Below are 22,619 nucleotides of genomic sequence, written 5' to 3' on the forward strand. Positions count from 1 at the left end.
TTTTGTGTAGGTAAGAACGGTTCTTGCTAGAAGCCCGTAGCAGCCACGTAAAACTTGCAACAACAAAGTAGAGGGAGTCTAACTTGTTTCTGCAAGGCATGTTTGCAAGACAGTCTGATGTAGATATACTAATGCTGCTATGGTGTTAGCTATTCATGTACTCCCATCTCCAAAATAAAAGGCATAAAGTTTCGCTATAAGTCAAAGTTTCTAAATTAGGCCAATTTTGTACAAAATAATATCTACATCTACAATACCACATAAATAATAATGGATTCATCTTGAATTATATTTCCATAATGTATTTACTTGGGATTGCAGATATCAATATTGTTATCTGTAAACTTTATCAACTTAAGGCAACACTTATACACCTTATTTTGGGATTGGTGGGAGTATTATGCTAGGACATCATATAATGCTCATCATACCTGGTCTACTGCCTTAAGCTCCTCGATTATATCCTTTGCATTAGGTCTTTTCTCCATGCCAGGGTCCACACATTTTAGGGCTATGGTGACACATTGTCTTACTTGTTTGGTATATTTTTCCACTGGTTTATAGTTTGGTGTGGTTACAAATTTGTTCTTCCAACTCTCAAGCACCTGTAAAGTTGCAACAGTGAGCTTGAATAATTGTATATGCACAAAATCTAGATTAATTCATCTTACTTTCTCCGTGAACTGCTGGAAAGATGGATCAGTATGGTTGGGACTATGTTGCTGGAAATATGAATAGTCCCATGGATAGTCCCTACCACCTGTGATTATCTCTATGACTATGACACCAAAACTGAAGATGTCTGCCTTGTATGATACTACACCTCGGACTCTGTACTCTGGTGCCATATATCCACTGCAACATAATACATAAGTAAGAAGCACTACAATCATAAACAAAGAGATGCAAAGTAACAGAGGGAAATATAAAACAAGAGTTGCAAGAGGTGTACAGTGTTCCCTCTTTATTATTAGTGAAAATTCGTGATTGTTGCTCGCCAAAGATCCTCGACAAACCAAAATCAGCTATTTTTGGCATCATAGTAGAGTCCATCAATATATTTTCAGGCTTAAGATCCAGATGAACCATACGGCATTCTTCATGAAGGAAATGCAGCCCGTTGCAAATCCCCTTGATTATCTCGTATCTTGTATTCCACTCAAGGCCCGAAGATTCATCTGCCGAAATTGTTTAACAGAAAATATTATATCTCTATCTTAAGCCAGCGCAATAACGATAGAGACCAATCACGTCCTTAGGCTAGTGACACTACATAGTTTGGGCTCTGTTATATGGAAAGACATATAGATAGAAACAAAGTACAAGTATAGTGTGTCCGTACTATACCAGAAATATGTTTGTCGAGGCTTTTGTTGCATACATACTCGAAGCAGATCAACCTTTTTAGTTTTTCAGCGAAAACACGCTTCCCACTACCACTCGGGAACTCCATCGTTTCCCAAATTGATTCTGCATAGTAACCTAGTAACTGTACTACATTTGGGTGCTTAATCCCCATGAGATAACATACTTCGTTCTGGAATGCATCCTCTTTTAAATGTATGTCAAAAAGCTTCTTCACAGTAACAATGCTCCCACTTGAAAGAACTCCCTGTGTTGTAAATTAAAACTCTCTTCATAGTATGCATATGTATGTTTAATTAATTAATTATTATTATTTAGTCTTGCCAACATTTAAAACGTAGAGTTAAAAGATATGATTGTACCTTGTATACTTCTCCAAAACCACCTTCACCAAGGATTGACTCACTGGAAAAATTACATGTGATGGCCTTCAAAAAGTCTAGTGGAAAAGACATTGGTGTTCCATCTGAATCCTGTAGCTTCTTCTCTAATTCATAATAAGGTCTATCCACCTCAGCTGGCATGTATTTTTGGGGATTCATAGGCCCATATACAACCATCAAATTCACCTCATCAACAACTTCACCAGCCTCTTGATGGAACATGTTTTCTGTGATAACCTCATCTCTAAGACCCTCACTCAGTTTCATGCTCTGCACGATGAACTTGTCGGCATGGTCATGCTCACGAACATCTCGTGCTTGCACTTTTATCTGCACGTGATACTTGGATTCTGGTTGCACAATGCCTTTGTCTGGCTGTGCGCTGTATTGTATGCTTGGCAGTTGGATGTTGAAGGCAATGCAATTACGTGTATTATTGGTTAGCTCAATTGAGCATGATATCTCCTTCTTAAGTACAGAAGGAAGCCATAGTTCAAGTGGATTAATATCAAGCATGTCATCTTCATCGAAACAAGGGCTTATCTGCGAGGAAAGAGCTATATGTGTTTAGATGATGATGTATACTCTCCATATTTTATAAGTACATTTGTAAGAATGCAAAAAGTTCTACATGTATTTAAACTAAACAACTACATGTATTTAATCTAAAATAAAGTTTGGCCGAGCACACCAAGTGTCCCAAATTTGGGTTTTTTTCTACTGTTAGCCCAACTAACCAGTAATTCAGGCCAACTAGAATAGTTGTCAAACAAATATTTGGGACTATGCTAACCTAGCAGGGTTAAGATTAGCTAACCTATGTATTTTAGACTAGAACCAAATTAACACAGCTTTACAGTTGAATAACTGACTGTTTCACACTTGATTGGCTCTCTGGTCTCAATAATACTATTCTCTCTTTTGACTCCAGATGATCGATGCATCTCTTTCCACATTTTGATTACAATGTATCTTGAACTAGCTAGCTTACCTGGCTTAGACTTCTGACTATTTCCGATATGGATGGTCTATGTTCCGGTTCTTGTTGCCTGCACTGCAGTGCTATTTCAAGGCATCTAGTTACTTGCTGGTATTGTAGTAACGTTGGTGGTTTATTCCACCTGTGTCTCCACCTTCGAAGTACCTACATTTAACAAATGTTAATTATTTGTGATAACCCCATAATCTTACAGCGCAAACTCTATGTCCATGTAATGGTGTGTGTATCCACGGTAGCGCATTAGTTCACGTCAACACCAGGAAAATAAAAACATCCACCCATGTGGGATATATATCCAGAAACATGTGCTTAAATTACATGTGTTAGTCAGCAGGGTAGTATGAATATTAAAGTGTGAAACTATTGTGCAAAACATCATCATCATTCTAAAAAGTGAGAGAAATCGCCCTTACATTATTCTTATCAGGGACGGACATACACCCCGTCACTAATTCAAGAATTATGGCACCCAAACTATATATGTCAGACTTGACTGAAATTTTGCCAGTGTTCTCGTATTCCGGCGCGAGATATCCTCTGCAAAAGAATACGAAACAAAATAAATGTAGGGTTGTAGATAGACAAAATGTCAGTTAGCTGGTAGTTCTTCTGATGCATAGCTTACCGTGTTCCAAAATGTTGACCCATAGTAGTTGAGTTTTCATTTGGTCTTGTCAAACCAAAATCCGTAATTTTGGGGACCATATGATCATCTAGTAATATATTTGCCGGTTTAAAATCCATATGAGAAATATTCTTTTCCTCGTGAAGATAACACAGACCCTTACAAATTCCGGTGATTATCTTATAACGTGTTTCCCATTCAAGTCCCCTTAATTTGTCTGTAGAAGAATATAGGCATAAAATAAAGCAAGGGGTTATGTTAAATGACAATATCAAGGAATGATTGAATGCTTTTAATTAAAGTCTGTCACTAACTATTGATCCTGACTTGAAAATTGAGCACTAGTCAAGGCAATAAGGTAAAGAAATAAGAGAACGGCTGCATCAAATGCAAAAGGATGGTACCAGTAATATGCTTATCAAGGCTTCCATTGCTGATGTACTCCAAACAGAGCAATCTTTCTCTCACGTTGACAAGGATAATTTCTCCTGAACCAGCCTCTTTTATCGTCATATAATGTGTATTAGAACAGAAGCCAAGAAACCGGACTACATTTTGATGATTGATGGTCATCAGGCTAATGATCTCACGGCGAAACAGCATGTCATCGACTGTGTGTGCATTCAAATACATCCTCTTGACAGCAACAATAATCCCGTTTCGGAGTATGCCCTGTTGGTCAGCGTATAAATGATGCTCAGAACTAAAACTACAATATCAAAACAGAGTGGCCAAGTTGTGCTTCTATTGGTGGTATTTTTTTGAACGGAAACACAGTAGGAGAGTTTCCTATTGTACAAAACAAGATGAATAAGTGGTACTTTTCAATCGAACCAGTGACATCTTACTGGAGTCGAGATCTTTATATAATTTCTAAATGGTAGGATTACCTTGTAAACCAGTCCAAACCCTCCCTCGCCGATTTTTCTCTCTGCAGAGAAATCATCCGTGATGCGCCGTAACAGTGCTAATGGCAGATCCCTCGGGTTCTCGTCTCCGTTAACTATACGCTCCAGTAGACTTTCCCCCTCCATTCTAGGTACACGGTGCTATTCAGATCTAGAGCATGGAAAAAATTAGTTTGCTTGAGAGTTGAGACAGAGGGGCTTGCAGAATGAAATACATAGCAAATGTAGCAAGGAGATGCGTACCTGCTGGGGGTCAGGCCCTGTACGAGTACGAATGTAGTCTAGGAAGCGCAAACTGGATCTGGAACTGCTCGAAGCGATTTTAGCACATTATACAAGATGCAAAGATTGTGCTTACGAGTTAAGGCTGCAACTGCAGACTAGTAGCTCTGTCTCAAGACGGAACACTGAGTTAGCACTGAAAATCTGAAAGAGTTGCAATTTTCTACAACCAAAATTACCACTAGTCAGTACGATAGTTACCTCAAGCCCGATGCGTCGATGGGTCCAGCCGGATCAGGTCTTTTTCTCTTGCTTGCAGAGCTTGACCTGGCTGACACACGGTTTCTCAGTCAACGACCATTCTCGTAGGAGTGAGTTACCACATTTATGACACATATTACCCCATTTGATGGAAGTTCTATCGAAATACTCAGATTTTGAAGACTTTTAGCACGGTTTTACTCTGGTTTTGCATTTTTTGCTTGATCATGTTAGATAGGATCGGTATTTTGCGTCAATGATTCGCAAAAAATGTGTAGAGAACGGATGGCATCATCAAAGATCATGTCCAGACTTCTTTTGTCCATCTTACACCTGTTCAAACACCGGCCCAGCCTGAAGCACATGACCAGTGCCATTTTTTAATTAAAATAATTATATTTGGGATATTAAAATAATATAATATACCTATATTTTAAATAAAATATACATTTGTTGTTATTTCAGGCTTTTTTCCGCCTTTCAGGCCGGGCTACGGGCAGGAAATGGAGCCTAGGTGTTTTTGACCCTGGGCGTCACCTTACACCTTGCCTAACGGACACGCATCGAAAATGCAGGGTTCCAAAAGTGGTGTTCTAAACGAGTTGCCTCTCAATGGGTTAATTAGTGTCATAAATGCATATCTAGCGGGTAAAATGTGGAATTCACTCCTCTTCTATTCTACTGAAATTACTGCACGACGTTTTCCTCGTACGATGCATCATTCGGTGGTGTTCTGCACTTTGATTTTCATTGGGGCTGCAAGAAAAACTTGAGCCTCGTGAGCCGTTCGAGATCGTTTCATTTATTTATTTATTTATTTTGCTTGACTTGGATATCGATTCAAAAAGAAAAACATAGCTCGGTCAAAAAATGAACTGGTTTTGAACCAACACAAACTTGCTCGATTTTAGCTTGGTAGCTCAGTAGTACTAGTGTCAAAAATGCTCTTATATTATGGGGCGGAGGAAGTATAACTTAATTATGTTGAATGATCCTGTCATATATTAAAAGGAAAACGGATTTATCATATACATCATGTGTGTGATTTTTTCTTCATTTTATGTACAACCAAACATAAAAAATAATGAACATGAAGCAAATTTAGGCTTTAAAAAGACATGTGCTAAGTACTTCCCGGTTGACCAGCTGACCAGTCAACCATTGAATTTTTCTATAAAAAAACTGAAAAATAAAAAATGTGAATACAAAAATAGTTCACGAAATTGAAAAACTCTTTATATATTTTTTAAAAGGTTTATGAGTCCAAAAAAGTTTACAGATTTTGAAAAATAGTTCATGAATTTTAAAAAAGTTAATTGAATTTGGAAAAATATTTATCTAATTTTATAAAGTTCATCAATTTACAAAAAAGGTTCATGAATTTTTTTTAACTGTGCATTAAAGAAAACAAAAAAGGATGAGAAAAGAGAAAAAAAAGGATAAACCGGACTGAACAAGGATATAAAAGAAAAAAAATGAACTATCTATACACCAACGGGGGTGATGGCCTGATGGTTAGAGCTTAGTGCTCGCAACGAAGGGGTTGCGACTCCCCTCCTACCCCATGTGTGGATTTGGATTGGCCTCTCATGAGGCATGACACATGCGAAAATATATGTGTGAGGAGGTTTTGGTGGGGGAGCGGGGTTTGGATTCAGTTTGCATTTATAGGGTTTGCCTTTTCAAGAATCCCCTCACTTGGATCCGACTTGTGGAGGCATTCGGGGTCCTCATATCCGCCACATGTATGTACCGAGTTTAAGAGGTGTCGGACAACCAGAACGTTTGGGCTGACTTTGCTGGCCTAGTAGAATGGTATTTTTTTTCCAGTCCGAACACTGTTGGAGTTGTTTGTCCGGACGTTTAGGGGGAGAAGTGGGGGTCCAATTGTAGATCCTCTAACTATGGAGGGGGAGGGGGTGGTAAGCATGAGAAACCACTCTCTTTTTTTAGCAAAACCACTCTTTTTGTTAAAAATGAAAACTACTCCCTCCGTTCCTAAATATTTGTCTTTTTAGAGATTTCAAATGGTCTACCACATACGGATTGTATATAGACATATTTTAGTGTAGATTCACTCATGTTGCTTCGTATGTAGTCACTTGTTGAAATGTCTAGAAAGACAAATATTTAGGAACGGAGGGAGTAGGATATTGGGCCTTCAACAGGGGCCCACGGACTCGGCCCACGCAGCAACGGCCCGGCCGCTGCGTGCTCGATTCATTCGGCCCCTCACGCGAGGCTGGTCTCCGGGGGCCTGCGAAAATATATAACGCAGGAGAGCGAGAGAGAAGATTGGATTCGATTTGGATTTCTAGGGTTTGCTCATCCTCATCCCCATCCCCTCCTCGTCGTCGTCCGTCGCCTTCCCCACCTCCGGTCGATCGAAATTTGCGATTTTTGATTGATTTCCGGACGGAAGACATGATCCCCAACTCCGTCGACGCCTTCCTCTGATCTCATCCGTCTCCCCCCGAAAAAACCAACCCAGATTCGACATACTATGGTGCGCCGCCGCCCGTCTTCGTCTTCGTCTTCCTCGTCGCCGATGCTCCACAAGAACCTCCGCGCGCTCGGCCCCGGCCTCAATCCGTTTGCCCCCTTCGGCATGGGCAACTACTCCCGCTAATCTCCCCTCCCCTCCCCTCTCCTCTGCTCAATTTCTCCCCGGATCCGATTTGCTTCTTCCCCCCTTCTCGTTCTTGATTTGATTGGATTGCTCCTCTCTCTGCTTGATTGCTTGGTTGGTTTGGATCTGCTTGCAAGATTGGACAAGGGGCCACCATGGTGCAGCTCCGCAGCTCGCTCAGCATGACCCGGGCGCGCGCTCGCGGCGGTGACTCGGACGACGCCGACGACCGCGGCTGGAACCAGCTCCACGTCGCCGCCCGCAAGGGCAACCTCAAGGAGGTATGAGCTGCTCCCTCTATCTCCTTATTTTTCCGCCTCACAAGGAATATTCTTGCTGCCACAAAACTAGTCAACTAGGAACGTTTAGGCAAGTTTATGTTTGGTCACACAAGCGCACAAATGGATTTGTCGCCCTTTTGAGACACACTGCAACTTGAGTAGCACCACAAACGTGCTACGGATGTGGCCGATTAGGAGGGACACGAGACCAAAACTTTGGTACTATGTTGTCGCCTTGTGCAGCCAATTAGAGCAAGTTTGTTTGGCAAGTGCTCTGCCCAATTTAGCTGATTGAGCCAAATGAAGGAACACTCTTTTTGTGTCGAATCACAATAAACTGAATCTGGATGAATGAATGAATTATCGATTGTTTAATCTAGACTCAGTTTAGGCAAGGATATGTTCTGTCATGCGAGCGTGCGAACTTGGATACCACAAATGTGTTGCACATGTGACCGATCAGGAGGGACAAGAGACCCAACAGTGTGGTACCATGGTGTGTCACCTTGGGTGGATAATTGAAGAAGATTGTTTGGCATCTGCCCTGCCCACTTCAGTTATAAGTGCCTACTTTGGCATCCTGTAGATATTAGATAACTGAAGCAAATATTGTTTTGCATCTACCATACCAGTTTTAGTTGGGAAATCCAAATAAGGCTGGCTCTTAGGTTCCTGCTCCCACAAAACTAGTCCACTAGGAATGTTTAGGCAAGGGTATGTTCTGTCAATCAAGCGCACGAATGGATTTGTTGCCCTTTTAAGACAGACTGCAACTTGGCTGCATCCAAATGTGTTGCACATGTGACCATTAGGAGGGACAAGACACCCAAAAGTGTGGTACCATGTTGTGTCACCTTGAGTGGATAATTGAAGCAAGATTGTTTGGCATGTGCCCTGACCAGTCCAGTTATAACTACCTACTTTGGCATCCTTTGAAACAGATTGCAACTCGAGTACGCATATGTTTTACACATCTGACCAATTAGGAGAAACGACCAAAACTCTGTTATCATGCTGTCACCTTGTGTGAACAGGATTGTTTGCCATTTGCCCTGCCCAATTTAGCTGATTAAGACAAATAAAGAAACACTCTTTGATGTCCTTTAGGGCATGTTCATGTCCAAACTTTGCATCCAGTTCTGCCAAAATGTCCTGGAATTTGGAGCATGTATGTCAGGCTAGTAACTAGTTAGATATGCTGATTGTTTCAAATCTTGTATATGTGACCAATTAGGAGAAACAACCAAACTCTTGTACTATGTTGCTGCCTTGTGTAGCCAATTTAAGAAAAGTTTGTTTGGCAAGTGCTCTGCCCAATTAGCTGATTAAGCCAAATAAAGAAACAACCAAACTCTTGTACTATGTTGTTGCCTTGTGTAGCCAATTGAAGCAAAGTTTGCTTGGCAAGTGCTCTGCCCAATTAGCTGATTAAGCCAAATAAAGAAACACTCTCTGATGTTCTTCAGGGCTTGTATATGTTTCAAAATTGCATCCAGCTTTGGACGAATGTCCTGGGAGTCGCAACATATATCTGAGGCTAGTAACTAGTTAGATGTGCTGATTACCCTGATTCTCATTTGCAGGTCTCCGATGTTCTTTTCTATGTGTTCATCTAGGACTGGTTATAAGTACCAATCATTCTAAGTTATATTCTGTGTCGCATCAATTCTTTTCAGCGGCCTGTTATTCATGGGATCACCTTAAACCAAATCTGCAAGAATGAATGCATGTTTTAGGCTAGATTCTGGCATTCTGCTGTATAGAAAAAATGTAGTTTTGTGTATTCTTAACCCATTGGCTTGGTGACTAATTAATCCCGTACAACTTCTCAACTAGAGATTGTTATCTTACTTATTTACTAATCATCCTTGTGAAAAATCTAAAACCGTCATTTTTTCTGATTCTCCTTAGGTGAGACGTCTCCTGAATGAAGGGATGGATGTCAATGCACCCGCATGGGGACCAAAGTCTCCTGGCGCTACTCCGCTGCACCTTGCTGCTCAGGGCGGGCATGTGAAAATCATGGATGAACTACTGGAGCGCGGTGCAAATATTGATGCCCGAACAAAAGGAGCTTGTGGCTGTAAGTTCACTTGTTTTTTTAGACATTGCCTGTATTGCCAGTGTCGTTATTTTTATTGTTGATTGTTCTTCCATCAGTTCTACCTTTCTAAATGTTATTGTTTTTAATTATTTTTGTTATTCTATATGTATTGTCTTGGGTTGCCACTCTTAATTGTCTATACATATATGGCCAAGCTGTGGAAGTTAGTACATCCAGCATAATTTGTTTCCATTCTTTTTCTATGTTACATGACTAGGTATGTAGATGATGTTTACTTAGTGGACCTGCAGATCTAATCTTGCTCTGTTTTACAGTAGTTGAATGGTGTGTGTTGCTTCATATAGTATTATGTGGACTGAACGCTGTGCAGTACAGTTTTCTGCTATGTAGCTTATATCTAGGTTATATATATATATATATATATATATATATATTGTTTTGGGTTGCTGGTGTTAATAGCGATGCATCTGCTTAATTGACATCCAAACATAGCTTATTTCCATTACACGAGATCTCCATGTTTTATTACTAGGTATGTAGGTGTGGTTTACTTGTAGCTGATGTGTATAGTGTAATCTTGCTCTGTTTTAGAAGTATGTGAACGGTGTGTGTGGCTTCATGTATTAGATTTGGGTTGAACCTCCTGCAGTGCTGTTTTCCTGCTACCTAGCTTATCTAGGTTACTAAAATGCGTTTATTACTACTATCTACTCAATTCAACCTACTTGACCTGTGGAGTCCTAAACTTATTTTGTCTTAATCTAGGGACTCCCCTGCACATTGCTGCCAAGGAAAGAAACAAGAGGGTGGTCAGGTTCCTTGTCGAGAACGGCGCGTTCCTGCCCCCTGACCTGAACGACCACAGGTTCAACCCACCCCTCCACTACTGCTCTGGCCTGGAGTGGGCGTATGAGATGAAGCGCATGCAGGACGAGAGTGACTCAGGCGGCGAAGCTTCCTTCAGCTCGTCCAACTAGTGAGAAGTGATCTATCCGCAGGGGATGCTGCTGATCTTTGGGTTATGAGTGCTTGTTTTTAATTATGAAATCCACCCTTCCTAGCTTATGTGCCGAGCCTGCGAGGAGCTACATCCAAGTGAAAGCAGGCTGATGCTGGTATTGTATGTGTATGCAAGAATAAACACGGTGCCGTCACGAGGTCCTGGAGTTGCTGCTGTGCTGCCCTGTAGTTTACCTGGTATATTCTGGTACATCGGTGACCAGGCTGCAGTGATCTCAGATTGGAATATCCGTCTCTATGAAGGAACATCCTTCGTAAACATACGTTGTCGAACCTTTGCTTGTTTGCCGGACAAGTATTGTACATCTGATTGGTTTGTTTGGAACACATGTTTTTTTTGTCTGAAGCTATTGTTGTGTTTATTTGGAAACTTGATTTTGTCTTTTCGACCCAAGTTTCTCTAAACTGGCCTACTGTGTGGCGATTCTCTGATTTCATATCTTGATATGCACATGCTCAACCCATTGTATGCAGCCAAGAAGATTCATTGTTGTTGAAGAAAACTGTCTGAGTTCAAGATAGATATCTAAGCTGGGGTAAAGTTAAGCAACGATCAATTAAATATGTATCGTTGTGGACAGATGCATACTATACTGACAAGAAAGTGATTGTTTGTGGTCATCCCTAGTATGTATCGTTGTGCACATACATACTATAAACTCCATAACTTATGTATAACTTTCTCTTGACCACTTAATGTCAAATTTGAGGAAGTTTGTCAACGGAGCCGCGAACTTGAAGGGGCACCTCAACCACTACAGGTAATACAAAATCATTATTTCCTATGACATTTTTGTTAATTGATCACTTACATATAAGTTTTATTTTCTTGCAGACTTGGTTTTACAAGAAATTCCATATTGATCATACCATTTCCTATTTTCGACATGACAAATCGCTTATCCTAGATTGTAACGAAGCAAAAGTGGGCAAGGTCAGACAAAATAATCTCAGAGAACTACGTATGAGATTGAGAGTTATATGCTTAGTTTACTTGTTGTTATCTGCTTGGCTTTTACAAAAATGATTCATAAATAAATATTTTTGCAAATAGTTGAGGACCTCATGTGATCTTGAAAGGCATTGCCCAAGGTTTCTCATCAGCCTTCAAAGTCAACTGTAGAATGATACTAGTCAGTAATGTTTTTTAAGGTTGAAACTAATTCTTTCTAAATACCTTTTTTTAAACTGGTTCTAATTTTAACTTGTAGCTTGATGGGACACCAGGCTGCCTAGTGGCCCAGATGATAGAGTTGAAAGTGATTATATCTTCACAACATTCGGAGATGTCTTCGCAACTAGGATGGAATAGTATGTTGTCAGAAAGAAACCATCTAATTTCTCAATTCAACGTACGCATTTGTTTTTATTATAATTCATTCTTCCAAATAAGTGCATGACTAATATCTTTTTATTAAAAGGACCATTGATTTTGCTTATGACACAACAACTTTGATGCGGCAAAGAGTTGACAAAGAAATCAAGATAGTTATGTTACAAAATTTGTAACTTTTCTCTTCATGTCACAAAATGTATGCTAACCATTTATCTTTTGAATGTACAAATTAGAAAACCTCAAAAAAAATGTAGCCGCTCCCCTAGCTAGAATGGTATGAAGTCCCATATTGATATTGCTATGTTTTTTTCCCAACCATACAACTAACTTCATAAAATAAATATTTGTGGACCACCAAAGGGAAAAATTGACAGAGGATGTTGTGTAATCAATTGGGAACTGTGGTAAGTTCTTGTTGTCATCACACGTGAAACGCTTCCCAATTTATTCCACAACGTCGTGTCTGTCCGTTTTTCCTTTCTGGGTTCCATGGATGTTTCATTTACCTTCTGTGAAGGACACAAGTTAGCTGTATGGTTGAAAAATGAACGTGCTAGCAATATGGAACTTCATACCTCAAATTTAGTTGCAAGGTTTAGACACACTTTGAAACTTCATTTGTAGAAGTGGCTACAATTTTTGAGGTTTTCTAGTTTGCACGTTCAAAAGATAAATGGTCAGCATACATTTTGTGACAAGAACAGCAAAGTTATAAATTTTATGACATGATTATGTTGTCAACTCTCTTTCCCGCATCAAAGTCATTGTGTCGTATGCCAAATCGATGATCTTTTTAATAAAATGATGTTACTCATGCCCTTATTTTGAAGGATGAATTACAAAAAAGAAAACAAATGCTTACGTTGAATTGAGAAATTAGGTCTTTCAAGCGCATAATGGTTTCCTTATAGCGTCGTACAATTCCGTCCAGTTGTGTCGTCAACGAATGTTGCCGAGACATAATTGCTTTCTACAAATGAGGATGAGTTATAACTGTTATTTTTTTAAAATATTTAGAAAGAATTAGTTTCAGCTTAAAAAACATTACTGACTAGCATCATTCTACAAGGTATATAACACATACCTCCATAGTTGACTTTTGAAGGTTGATGAGAAACCTTGGGCAATGCCTTCAAAGGTCACATGAGGTCCTCATCCTTCTGCAAAAATATTTATTATGAATCATTTTTGTAAAAATGGAGCAGATTACAACAAGTAACACTAAGCATATACCTCTCTGACTCCTATGTAGTTATCTGAGATTATTTTGTCGACTTTGCCTGCTTTTGCTTCGTTTCAGTATTGGATAAGCGGTTTGTCACGTTGAAGACAGGAAATACGATCAATGTGGTCGACTCGGAATTTCTCGTAGAACCAAGTCTGCAAGAGAATGAAACTTATATGTAAGTGATCAATTAACAAAAATGTCATATGAAATAATGAGTTCGTATTACCTGTAGTAGTGGGGGGTTCACCTCCAAGTTGGCGTCTCCGTTGACAAACTACTCACACTTGACGTTAAGTGCTCGAGAGAAAGTTTTGCATAATTTATGGAGTTTATAGTATGTATGTCCACAACGATACATACTATGTGAATGACCACAAAGGAGGGGAAGCTCATGCGTGATTGGCGGGGCAACCACAAAGGAGGGGAAGGGAGATGCTACCCTGTCTAGTTTTTCTCGTGTGTTCGAACCAGTCTTTGTGCATTGCATTTCACCACTTCACAGGGGTAAGACTTGGTTCCTATAATCTCTCCCTAGACCCTACCTTGTGTGGGAAATTATATGCACTCGGTCTGTCTGTCCTTTTGAGGATTTGGTGATGGGTACAGAGAAACAAAACCTATGGATGAGCTGCCTTGGGTAAAGCCGTAGCCTAAGCTGAAAGCCGCTCTTCCTAATGGATGAGGAGTCCTTTTGTGAAACATGTTCTTGCTGGCCTTTGCTTGTACTAACTAATGCATCTATTCTTTGCCCCCATCAAAGTTTATTGGGTACTACATCCTCTATAACAAAATGTATGACGTTTTTTATGCCCTATGCAAAACCAAAAAAAAACGTACGTATAAGTTGTTCAGGTTGATCAAGCGTAAAATAGATTGATGTAGGGATTAACTAATGGCCGTATATAGATGAAAGGAAGGAGTGTGATGAAAGCTTAATTAGCATGTGGAAGTCTGAACAAGAATTCTGTCCTTCGTTCCCCGTTGTAAAACATGTTCTTCCTGGCCTCTACTTGTCCTCCCCTGACAAGCTAATGCTGCAAGCCGCCGTGAGCGTGTCAAAGACATTCTGACATTCTGACTACATCTGATGATGGCTACATGAATGCCATGTGTGATAGGATCAAGATCTCTTTATATATGGCATGACAAGCTAGATAGATTGTTGTCTGTACTAACATCTACACCCTCTGTTCCTAAATATAAGATGTTTGGCCAGTTCAATTTACATTTATAAACAGAGGTAATACATATTTACACTGAATTGTTTTGCTCTCTTTTGTTACATCTTTTCGGTTGTATGAACACTTAATAATTAGTATATGGACTAGCGGATTCTCTTTGCACCGTTGTTCTATGCAGGGAGGGAGATATAAACATGATTGGTTTATTCATACTTTAGCTTGCATTTTCAAATAGTACGATGAAATAAAATTTTCAAATACTTGGAACAAGCAAATTACAGCCACTTCTGTCGTAACCGCAGCCCAAACAAACGAGGCTCAAGTATGCTAGAAGCTAACTTAGCTTTAGCGAAAGGTAAAGAAGCGTTCTCTTCCCGGTTATCCTTTTGTGTGATATATTCTTGTGTCTGGCCTTTTGCTTTGTCGTCCTAGCCACTGACAAATGCATCTGTTCTTTGCCCATCACATAGTTCTGAGAATATATAAGGACCTGCTGCGTTCTTGGTCGTGGCAGTGACGCGCACGAAAGCATCGATCTTTGCCGTGCGCATATAATGTCCTAGGGTGCAGCAGCAGGATTCTTTCATGCACCGTACGGTACGGGCGGATGATGTATGCACACCCTCAAACCAGAGAAAAAGCCCATGGTTTATTCCTAGGTGATTCTAATGATCTTTGCCGTCATGTGGTTGTGTTTGTTCTCAATCATGATATAGAGTTCTAACGTAGTAAACTGTATGATGATGAACCTTCCCATTACGCTGGACATGCAATGTCCCTTTGTTTTCCATGAAGTATGTGGTTTTGCATGTTGGCATCATTGGATGATGTTCTTCTCAACCGAAACCTTAGATCTTTGCCGTCGTGTCGTGCCAAAAACCTGCATGCACCTATTCATATGGACGAAAAGAGGGGCGATATGTACGAGAAGTCATGTTTTTGGAGGGAACGTGGCGAAGCCCCATAAGCCCCGAGGGGAAATGCCTAGCACCAAACACTTGTTTTGACATCGCGCATTTTGAGAGCAACATTTTCTAACTTGTTTCCATCATACTAACTTGTTTTGAAATAGGGCATTTTCAAAGCAGGATTCTATAACTAAGATAGCTTGTAAAAACGTTTTATATTATAGGACGGAGGGAGTAGTTCTCAAAATATAAGTCCATCATAGGATGGATGCTAGCTCTAGCAGATGTTCCCCAAGGCTTTGTGCACACTGCACACAGGGAGCATCGATCCGTGCCTTGCCTCTTGCTCTGACTGAAATTCTGTCCCACACGCATGCCAAAACTAGCAGTATAAATACCACAAACATATCAGCACAATGCAAACACACGTGCCAGCCACCAGCGTCTTCCTGAGGAGGGGACGGGGCCATGGTGCTGCTGTCCCCGGTGAGCCGGGCTGCCGCGGCAATGTACAACTCCAGCACCCGGCGCGACATCGTCATCAACAACGTCACGCTGTGCGCCACCCCGGCGGCCACGCTGGTGGCCAGCTTCACGGTGTCCGCCGACATGCGGACCACCGAGCGGCTCATGGTCACCACCACGGTCCTCATGACCTTGCTCGGCACTGCCCTATTCCTCCTTGGAGTTTCGGGACGCCTCTCAGGTCGGGGCCGCGGCCACTCTACCGCCACCCGCATCTTCTTCCGCGCCTCCTTCGCTCTCTTCCTTCCCTTCATGTCCTACATGTTTTCCCAGGTAAGGTTTAAAATTTTGTTGAAGGAAAAAGAATTACCAAACCTTAGTGAAATATCCAACTTTTTGAGAATTCTTTTGGGTTTTGATCTATCGATGTTCACTCGATTTTAATGGATTTTGACCGAATTTGTATTTGGTCTTAAACTTGTTTGAATCTAGGACGAAATTTTGAGGTTGCATATATTTCGATACCAGTATGAATTATTGAATTGTTGGAAACTTTGTTGAAATTTTAAACCTTGTTCATAGGCCAAGAGCAAGCCACCCGACACCGGCAACCAGCCCCGTGCGCAGCTCATTCTCCTCTGGATGATCCTCGTCGAGCTCCTCCGCAAGAAGGTCTACGCCATGGTTGCCCCCGCCACCGACGCCTTCGCACGCGGCGTCGGCCGCTACAGCTTCTTTGATGCTGTCGAGGAGGCTGCACGCATGGCATGGATTGGGTACCTCATCTACACTTACGTGCATGGCTTTGGCGTCAAGTCCTTCTTCATCATCCTCTGGATCTTCAGCGTCGTCAAGATGTGCAAGCGCTCCATGTGCATCTACCTTGCTAAGCGCTCCTTCGACCTCGCGAAAAATGCCGCCCTCATCTCCGGCTACATGGTGCAACTCGTCAACAAGCGTCGGCAATTGCTCCGCGATGACGAACACGCAGTTGGCGCCGGTATGATGAGGGTTTGCAACTATGCGGTCATGGGAGAGAGAAGGCTCAAGAGGGAGGTGACGCCCCATGGCTTCAAAATCCAAGAAGAAGAAATGAACAAAATTCTCCTTGGAGATGGAAGTCCAAATGGGAAGGAAGAGGCCAAAAAGTCCGAGCTGGTCCGGGTATGTAACATATGGGACCTCGCCAATAGTGACCCCATCTTCAGGTACAATTTGAGCAGGAAGCACAAGTTGGAGAACATTTGCCTTGCCGTCGCACTCTTCAAGCTGCTTCGACGAAAGATGGAGCACTTCCACATGGCAGAGGCGGACACCCTACAAGCGCGCGATCTCGTCCTCCGGGGACTCCTCGCCCTCGAGGGGCATGAGGACGAGGTTGCCAATGCTGAGAGGGCTTTCGAGGTGGTGGAACTGGAGCTGAGGTTTCTGGACGAGTACTACCAGGCCATCATCCCGTTGGCATTGTCCAAGCCAGGGCTATTCATAGCCAACTTTGTCATCTCCATCGTCTTCATCTTTTTATACTGCATCACCGTGCTCCTCGTCACAGGCAATGGCCACATCTTCAAGGTGCTAGGCTCCCTCTTTCGGGGGCTCATCGGCCTGTCCATCGACATGGTGGTGCAGTACAAGTGCTTCGTCCACCAAGTGAACTTCCTCTTCGGCATGGTTTGCTCCTCCTCCGACCTCATCGTCACCTTCCTCCTCACGCTCACCCTCCTCGCCGTCGAGGCATATGAATTCTTGCAGTACGTGCTCTCCGATTGGTTCATTGTGTCAGTGATGTACACCTATGCCCGAAAGACAATGCTCCAGCAGAAGGGGCATGCCGGGAGGGTCGCCAAGGGCACCCTATGGGCGAAGCACCGCTCCCACGCCGTCATCAAGGTCCACCAGATCACCATGCTCAAGCCCCACTACCTCGACCCGCGTTGGGTGTGGATGCTCGTTTCCCGCCTGCTCAAGAGGCGCCTCGTCGGGCTCCCCGATGCCATCGTCACCGGTGACACAAAGGTGGCCATCGTCAAGGCGTTGAAGGACGTCCTCACCCCAAGCTGCGGCAGACACTTCAGCAACGGCATGGCTACGTTGGAAAGGCAACGCTTCCTTAACCTCAAGTGGGCATGCGACCCCAAGATGAGCACCGCAACAATGATAGTGGTGTGGCACATCGCGACGGCCCTATTTGAGATGAGGGACAAACAGAAGCACCCTCTCCCACCACACGGCCAGGCTGCCCTGACGTTGTCGAGGTACTGTGCATACTTGGTGGCCTACGAGCCGGGGCTCCTCCCGGACAATGAGGCATGGACGAAGAAGGTGTACAAGGACATCAAGGGGGAGCTCAGCAGTTTCTTCCAGAGCTGTTGCAATACTGGTGACCGCCGTGAGCGTCTGGTGAAGTTCGGTCAAGGAGAAGAGGACGAGCAGAAGTCGGCCATGGTGAAGGGTGTCAAGTTGGGGAAGCAGTTGGAGGCCACTAGCAGTAGTGGTGGTGACTTGCTTGAGGATGAGAGAGTGTGGGGGATGCTACTCGAGTTTTGGGCAGAACTTCTTGTGTTCGTGGCACGCAGGCCATCGGCGGGCCCGGAGGCGCACGCGCTGGCACTGAGCAACGGCGGCGAGTTCATCACCCACATCTGGGCCATGCTCACCCACGCCGGCGTGCATGTCCCCAAGAACCACCACGAGGACCAGGTTCCATCGTGCAACTGCCATCCAGTTTGATCACAGGCTCACGATCAAGGCCCATCATAGCCAGTCTCAACAAATTCATTGCTTATTTGTTGTTGTTTGAAAAGAGTTGCATAATAATACTTGTTGTTGTTATTTATTTTCGTTTTTTTGAGACATTTTCTCTGATTTATACAAGTATGAGCCAGTTGCATAATAATACGTGTTGGCGTAATAATACTGTAATTAGCCAGTTGGCGTAATAATACTGTAATGAGCCAGTTGGCATAATCATGTACTCCCTCCGTTCCATAATGTAAGACAATAGCTTGCAAAAATGTCTTATATTATGGGACGGAGGGAGTAATGTTCTAGCACAAGACCAGTTGAGATGGCATGGCTACACTCATGCTAGTTGTGCTTGCACATGATTATATCATAAATTCAAAAATATTTGATATGGATGCAGACGTAGTGATTTTAATTTGATGAAATCACAGAACTACTCATGTGCAATCACAATGCATCTTGGAATATATCCTAAAAGTGAGATCTGGGCAAGGTATCAGCGGTACCTCACTAGGCTCACTAGTAGAAAACAGGGCTTTGGTCATGGGGCAGTTTTCACATTAGTCCCGGTTCAGTCAAGAATCGGGACTAACGTGAGCATTTATCCCGGTTCATGCGGCTAAGGCATTAGTCCCAGTTCACCTGGGCCCTTTAGTCCCGGTTCGTGCCACGAACCGGGATTAAAGGGTGCGATGCCCATTAGTACCGGTTGGTGACACCAACCGGTACTAAAGGTTTAGTCTCGGTTGGTGGCACCAACTACCGGTTGGTGTCACCAACCGGTACTAATGGGTTTTGAGGCATTAGTACCGGTTCATGGCACGAACCGGTACTAAAGGTCCCATTTTCAAACTCCCCCCCCCCCCCCCCCCCCCGGACCGCCTTTTCAGTTTTAGAAAAAACAAAAGGAAATGATGGAAATGTCAATAAAATAAAATAAAATAAAATAAATTTCCCATGTGATATGTGGTCTACTTGTTGGGAAAATTTACAAATATGAATTTCGACTTTATTTGCAAAATCTCTCTGGAATTTATAAAATGGGCATAACTTTTGCATATGAACTCGGATTAAAAAAATATATATGAAAAATCATCTACTCGAAAAGTTACATCCGAATTTAACAAAAATCATCTACTCGAAAAGTTACATCCGAATTTAACAGGAGGAACCCCGTTAAACATTTTCAAAATCCTCAAAAACCTAACAGAAAAAAAGTTACGGGGCTTTTAAGATCTAGAGTGGAAAAAATCGAAAAAATTACTAGTCAAATTTGGTCAAACAGTCGTCAAACAATGGTCAAACTAATTATTTTAGAATATTAATGTTACTAAATAATTATCAGTTATTTTGAATTTTTGTCAAATCTGGTCAAACTATGGTCAAACTGTGGTCAAACTAATTATTCAAGAAATATTAGTGTTACTAAATAATTATTGTTTTTTAAAACAATAGTTTCAAACTCAAACAGTGAAATGTGTCACTTCATGCTCAAGCAAAATTCATGAAGGTTAATAGGATTGACATCTTACTATTGTCAGGAAAACAACAAGTGCAGACTTGAAAACGAGAGAGAATAAAACCCGAAAGTTAAGCGTGCTTAGGCTGGGGGAGTGGGAGGATGGGTGACCGTTCGGAAAGTTGATGAGTTGGAATGATAAGGGGTGACTAAAGGGGCCTTACCAACCGGGACAAAAGCCCCTTTTTCTACTAGTGGCTGGGTTAATTACCATCGATCTACTCACCCAGCAAGCAAAGTTATTCATTTAATCTTGATGTAGCAGGAGGATACCCGTCATATGTAATCTCGATGGACTATTTTTAAATCACGGTTTGGGTGCGAGCGGGGCTACGCTTTTCTCCCGCGGTTCGATAATCTTTGGCTAATATGGTGATCAGTGCGCTTGTGTTGCAGTCATGCCGACATTATTTCTGCCCAACAGCCCAAGGGTGGCGAAACGAGTGGTGATGGAGTTGGGACAATGAATACCTCCACAAGACCCGGTACATAGGTTGCCGGACTCGATATTGTCGTCAAGGGTTGCACTTGGGGACTTGGCGTACTAGACTTTAGGGCAACAATAACGACAATCATCATGGAGGCACCGGCCATGCACCTCATCACGCCATGATTGCAACTCGAGGGAGGCCTTGACACACGAGTAGCTAAAGCCTTCTGCAATGCATGCACACATTTGGTTCCTGCCATACCCATAGGGATGAAGGTGACATGGAGAACATGGGCTCACCTCTTAGCTCTTGGCGTCCAGACCTTCCATCGAACATGTCCCGTGCGCTCAGGTCAGGTGTCCTCCGGGAAGTGAGGTCGTGGATGGCTGAGGCATGCCGAGGACGACCGTGCGGGCGAGGTCAGGGTTGCCGGACGGCCGCGTGTGGCCTCCAACTCTACCGTGGATGGGAATCCCCCCACATTCCTCCCGAATGGGGCGAAACAAAGAGACTGGATTAACTACCGGCCGTTGATAGCTGCGTCACGATTCGTGCCGAACAGTGCAACCCACCCATATTTTTTTGACAGTATGATTAAAACATTGTATCAATTTTATCTTTTGAACACCAAAGTTAGATCCACGATTTGTTTGCACATTTATGTTTCTGGTAATGAAGCCTTGCAAACAAAACCAATCTTGAATATATTTTGACAAGATTTCAAAATAAGAATAAAAAAACATGGGCAGGTGCCCCTTTTTTCAAAAACAAAATATTAATTTTAGAAAAGGTAAAAATATTCATGATTTTTTACAACAAACTTGCACAAGCGTTACACTCGCGTAATTATTTCGTGAAGAAATAACTATCATGGTATATTGGTAAAAAAAGATCAGCACTACATTAGGTCAAACGGAGGTCCCAGGGTTGGCTGTGGCTCTGTATCATAGAACGCGATAAAACTTTCTCTCTCATTTATCCTTGGAGGAAGGGATTATATAGCGCTGGAATTAGGTCAAACGAGGTCCCAAGGCCCCACAAGCCTGGCCGGTGTGGCCTGGGCATGTCCCCTGGGTCATAGGAACAACGAGTGTTCTGTGCGAGAAACGATTTCCAAATTTGTAGTATCGCGACGATGATAAATAAATTTGGCCGGGACCCTCAGCACAAAAAGATCTCGCCTCTCCTTTGGGTCGTTGTGAACTTGTGAGCGATGGACGATGGTGGCCTCGCGGGCGGAATCATTGCGGCACTCTAGGACGGCTGCGGTGAGCAGCACAGCGACGGCGCATATCCTCTTTGGCTTCCTTTTGCGGGAAGAAGCCGGAGCTCCACAAAAATCCAACGCATATACTATTCTAGAAAGAAAAAGGCTTCAACGCAATTTTTCCCTTTTGATTTTTTACCTTTTGGCCGTTCTGTCAATGGAGTTTCTTCGAAGCTGGTGGGGTTAGGCTGCGCTGCACGCACGCCACTTGACCGACCGTAACGTGGCGTGATACATGTGAGGGATTTTCCAAATGCCCAACATATATGCAGTACTATATGGAAACGTACGTCTCTGTGGCCACTTGTACAGATGTCCCCCCCCCCCCCCCCCCCCCCCGTGCACACTTGAAATAGCGCCGAATGAGCCGGCGATAAAATCAGCATGGAGGCGGTTGGTTTCCCAATCGCCGCTCCAAGGTCGCCCTAGACGCCGCTTTTTGAAAACCAAAGTCGGTCAAAATTCGGCCAAACTATGTGCAAAACGACACAAATTTGAAGGAAATTCAGGCGGTTTCATTGAAGACGAGTCAACAACCGCCGGCAAAGGAAAATGCAATGAAACAAACGGCGTGACATCAGCTGGTCGAGAAATAGTTATTTCTCAATCAGCTGAGGGTTGCAGGCGCTCCCTTATTTATTTGATAAGAGATGCCATTTGTCTTCCTCCAAGCAGAATCAAGATTGGTTGCTGGTGGTCGGTCGCTCTCTCACAACCTTAGTCCGACGCTTGCCTTCCTTCCTTTTTATTTATATATAATTAAACCCTTGATTGATTCAA

The 22,619-nt window shown here is 42.7% G+C and overlaps 3 protein-coding genes across 4 annotated transcripts; 2 read left to right on the top strand and 1 right to left on the bottom strand.

The window, feature by feature from the left end:
- Positions 1-353: 353 nt before the first annotated feature.
- On the bottom strand, positions 354-4,407 carry LOC147963032 (receptor like protein kinase S.2-like). The gene is made up of 10 exons (XM_087526656.1): positions 4,264-4,407; positions 3,778-4,045; positions 3,374-3,590; positions 3,162-3,285; positions 2,740-2,892; positions 1,728-2,291; positions 1,348-1,612; positions 953-1,178; positions 672-855; positions 354-605 (listed from the first exon to the last, which is right to left on the bottom strand). Exons 1-10 carry the CDS (start codon positions 4,405-4,407, stop codon positions 426-428), a joined length of 2,325 nt encoding a protein of 774 aa, XP_087382782.1. The 3' UTR covers positions 354-425.
- Positions 4,408-7,029: 2,622 nt separating this feature from the next.
- On the top strand, positions 7,030-11,129 carry ANK6 (Ankyrin repeat family protein). The gene is made up of 3 exons (XM_048677854.2): positions 7,030-7,674; positions 9,586-9,757; positions 10,505-11,129. Exons 1-3 carry the CDS (start codon positions 7,549-7,551, stop codon positions 10,714-10,716), a joined length of 510 nt encoding a protein of 169 aa, XP_048533811.1. The 5' UTR covers positions 7,030-7,548; the 3' UTR covers positions 10,717-11,129.
- Positions 11,130-11,268: 139 nt separating this feature from the next.
- On the top strand, positions 11,269-19,038 carry LOC125514966 (uncharacterized). Of its 2 annotated transcripts, XM_087526655.1 has the most exons (3): positions 11,269-16,210; positions 16,460-17,548; positions 17,630-19,038. In XM_087526655.1, exons 1-3 carry the CDS (start codon positions 15,881-15,883, stop codon positions 18,605-18,607), a joined length of 2,397 nt encoding a protein of 798 aa, XP_087382781.1. In that variant the 5' UTR covers positions 11,269-15,880; the 3' UTR covers positions 18,608-19,038. The 2 variants fall into 2 exon arrangements, with proteins under 2 accessions (XP_087382781.1, XP_048536311.2); XM_048680354.2 differs by having other exon boundaries at positions 16,460-19,035.
- Positions 19,039-22,619: the final 3,581 nt, after the last annotated feature.

This window comes from Triticum urartu, chromosome 6A (genome assembly GCF_056163025.1).
Source record: "Triticum urartu cultivar PI428250 chromosome 6A, HENAU_Tu73, whole genome shotgun sequence".
In the NCBI taxonomy this organism is placed as follows: Eukaryota; Viridiplantae; Streptophyta; class Magnoliopsida; order Poales; family Poaceae; genus Triticum; species Triticum urartu.

Bases quoted from the DNA above. Each gene is read 5' to 3' on its own strand.
- LOC125514966 (XM_048680354.2), top strand. From the start codon at position 15,881: ATGGTGCTGCTGTCCCCGGTGAGCCGGGCTGCCGCGGCAATGTACAAC. The intron at 16,211-16,459 runs GTAAGGTTTAAA...CCTTGTTCATAG, and splicing joins TGTCCTACATGTTTTCCCAG to GCCAAGAGCAAGCCACCCGA.
- ANK6 (XM_048677854.2), top strand. From the start codon at position 7,549: ATGGTGCAGCTCCGCAGCTCGCTCAGCATGACCCGGGCGCGCGCTCGC. The intron at 7,675-9,585 runs GTATGAGCTGCT...GATTCTCCTTAG, and splicing joins GCAAGGGCAACCTCAAGGAG to GTGAGACGTCTCCTGAATGA. The intron at 9,758-10,504 runs GTAAGTTCACTT...GTCTTAATCTAG, and splicing joins AACAAAAGGAGCTTGTGGCT to GGACTCCCCTGCACATTGCT.
- LOC147963032 (XM_087526656.1), bottom strand. From the start codon at position 4,407: ATGGAGGGGGAAAGTCTACTGGAGCGTATAGTTAACGGAGACGAGAAC. The intron at 2,893-3,161 runs GTAAGGGCGATT...TGTTAAATGTAG, and splicing joins CCGTCCCTGATAAGAATAAT to GTACTTCGAAGGTGGAGACA. The intron at 606-671 runs GTAAGATGAATT...GCAACTTTACAG, and splicing joins TCCAGCAGTTCACGGAGAAA to GTGCTTGAGAGTTGGAAGAA.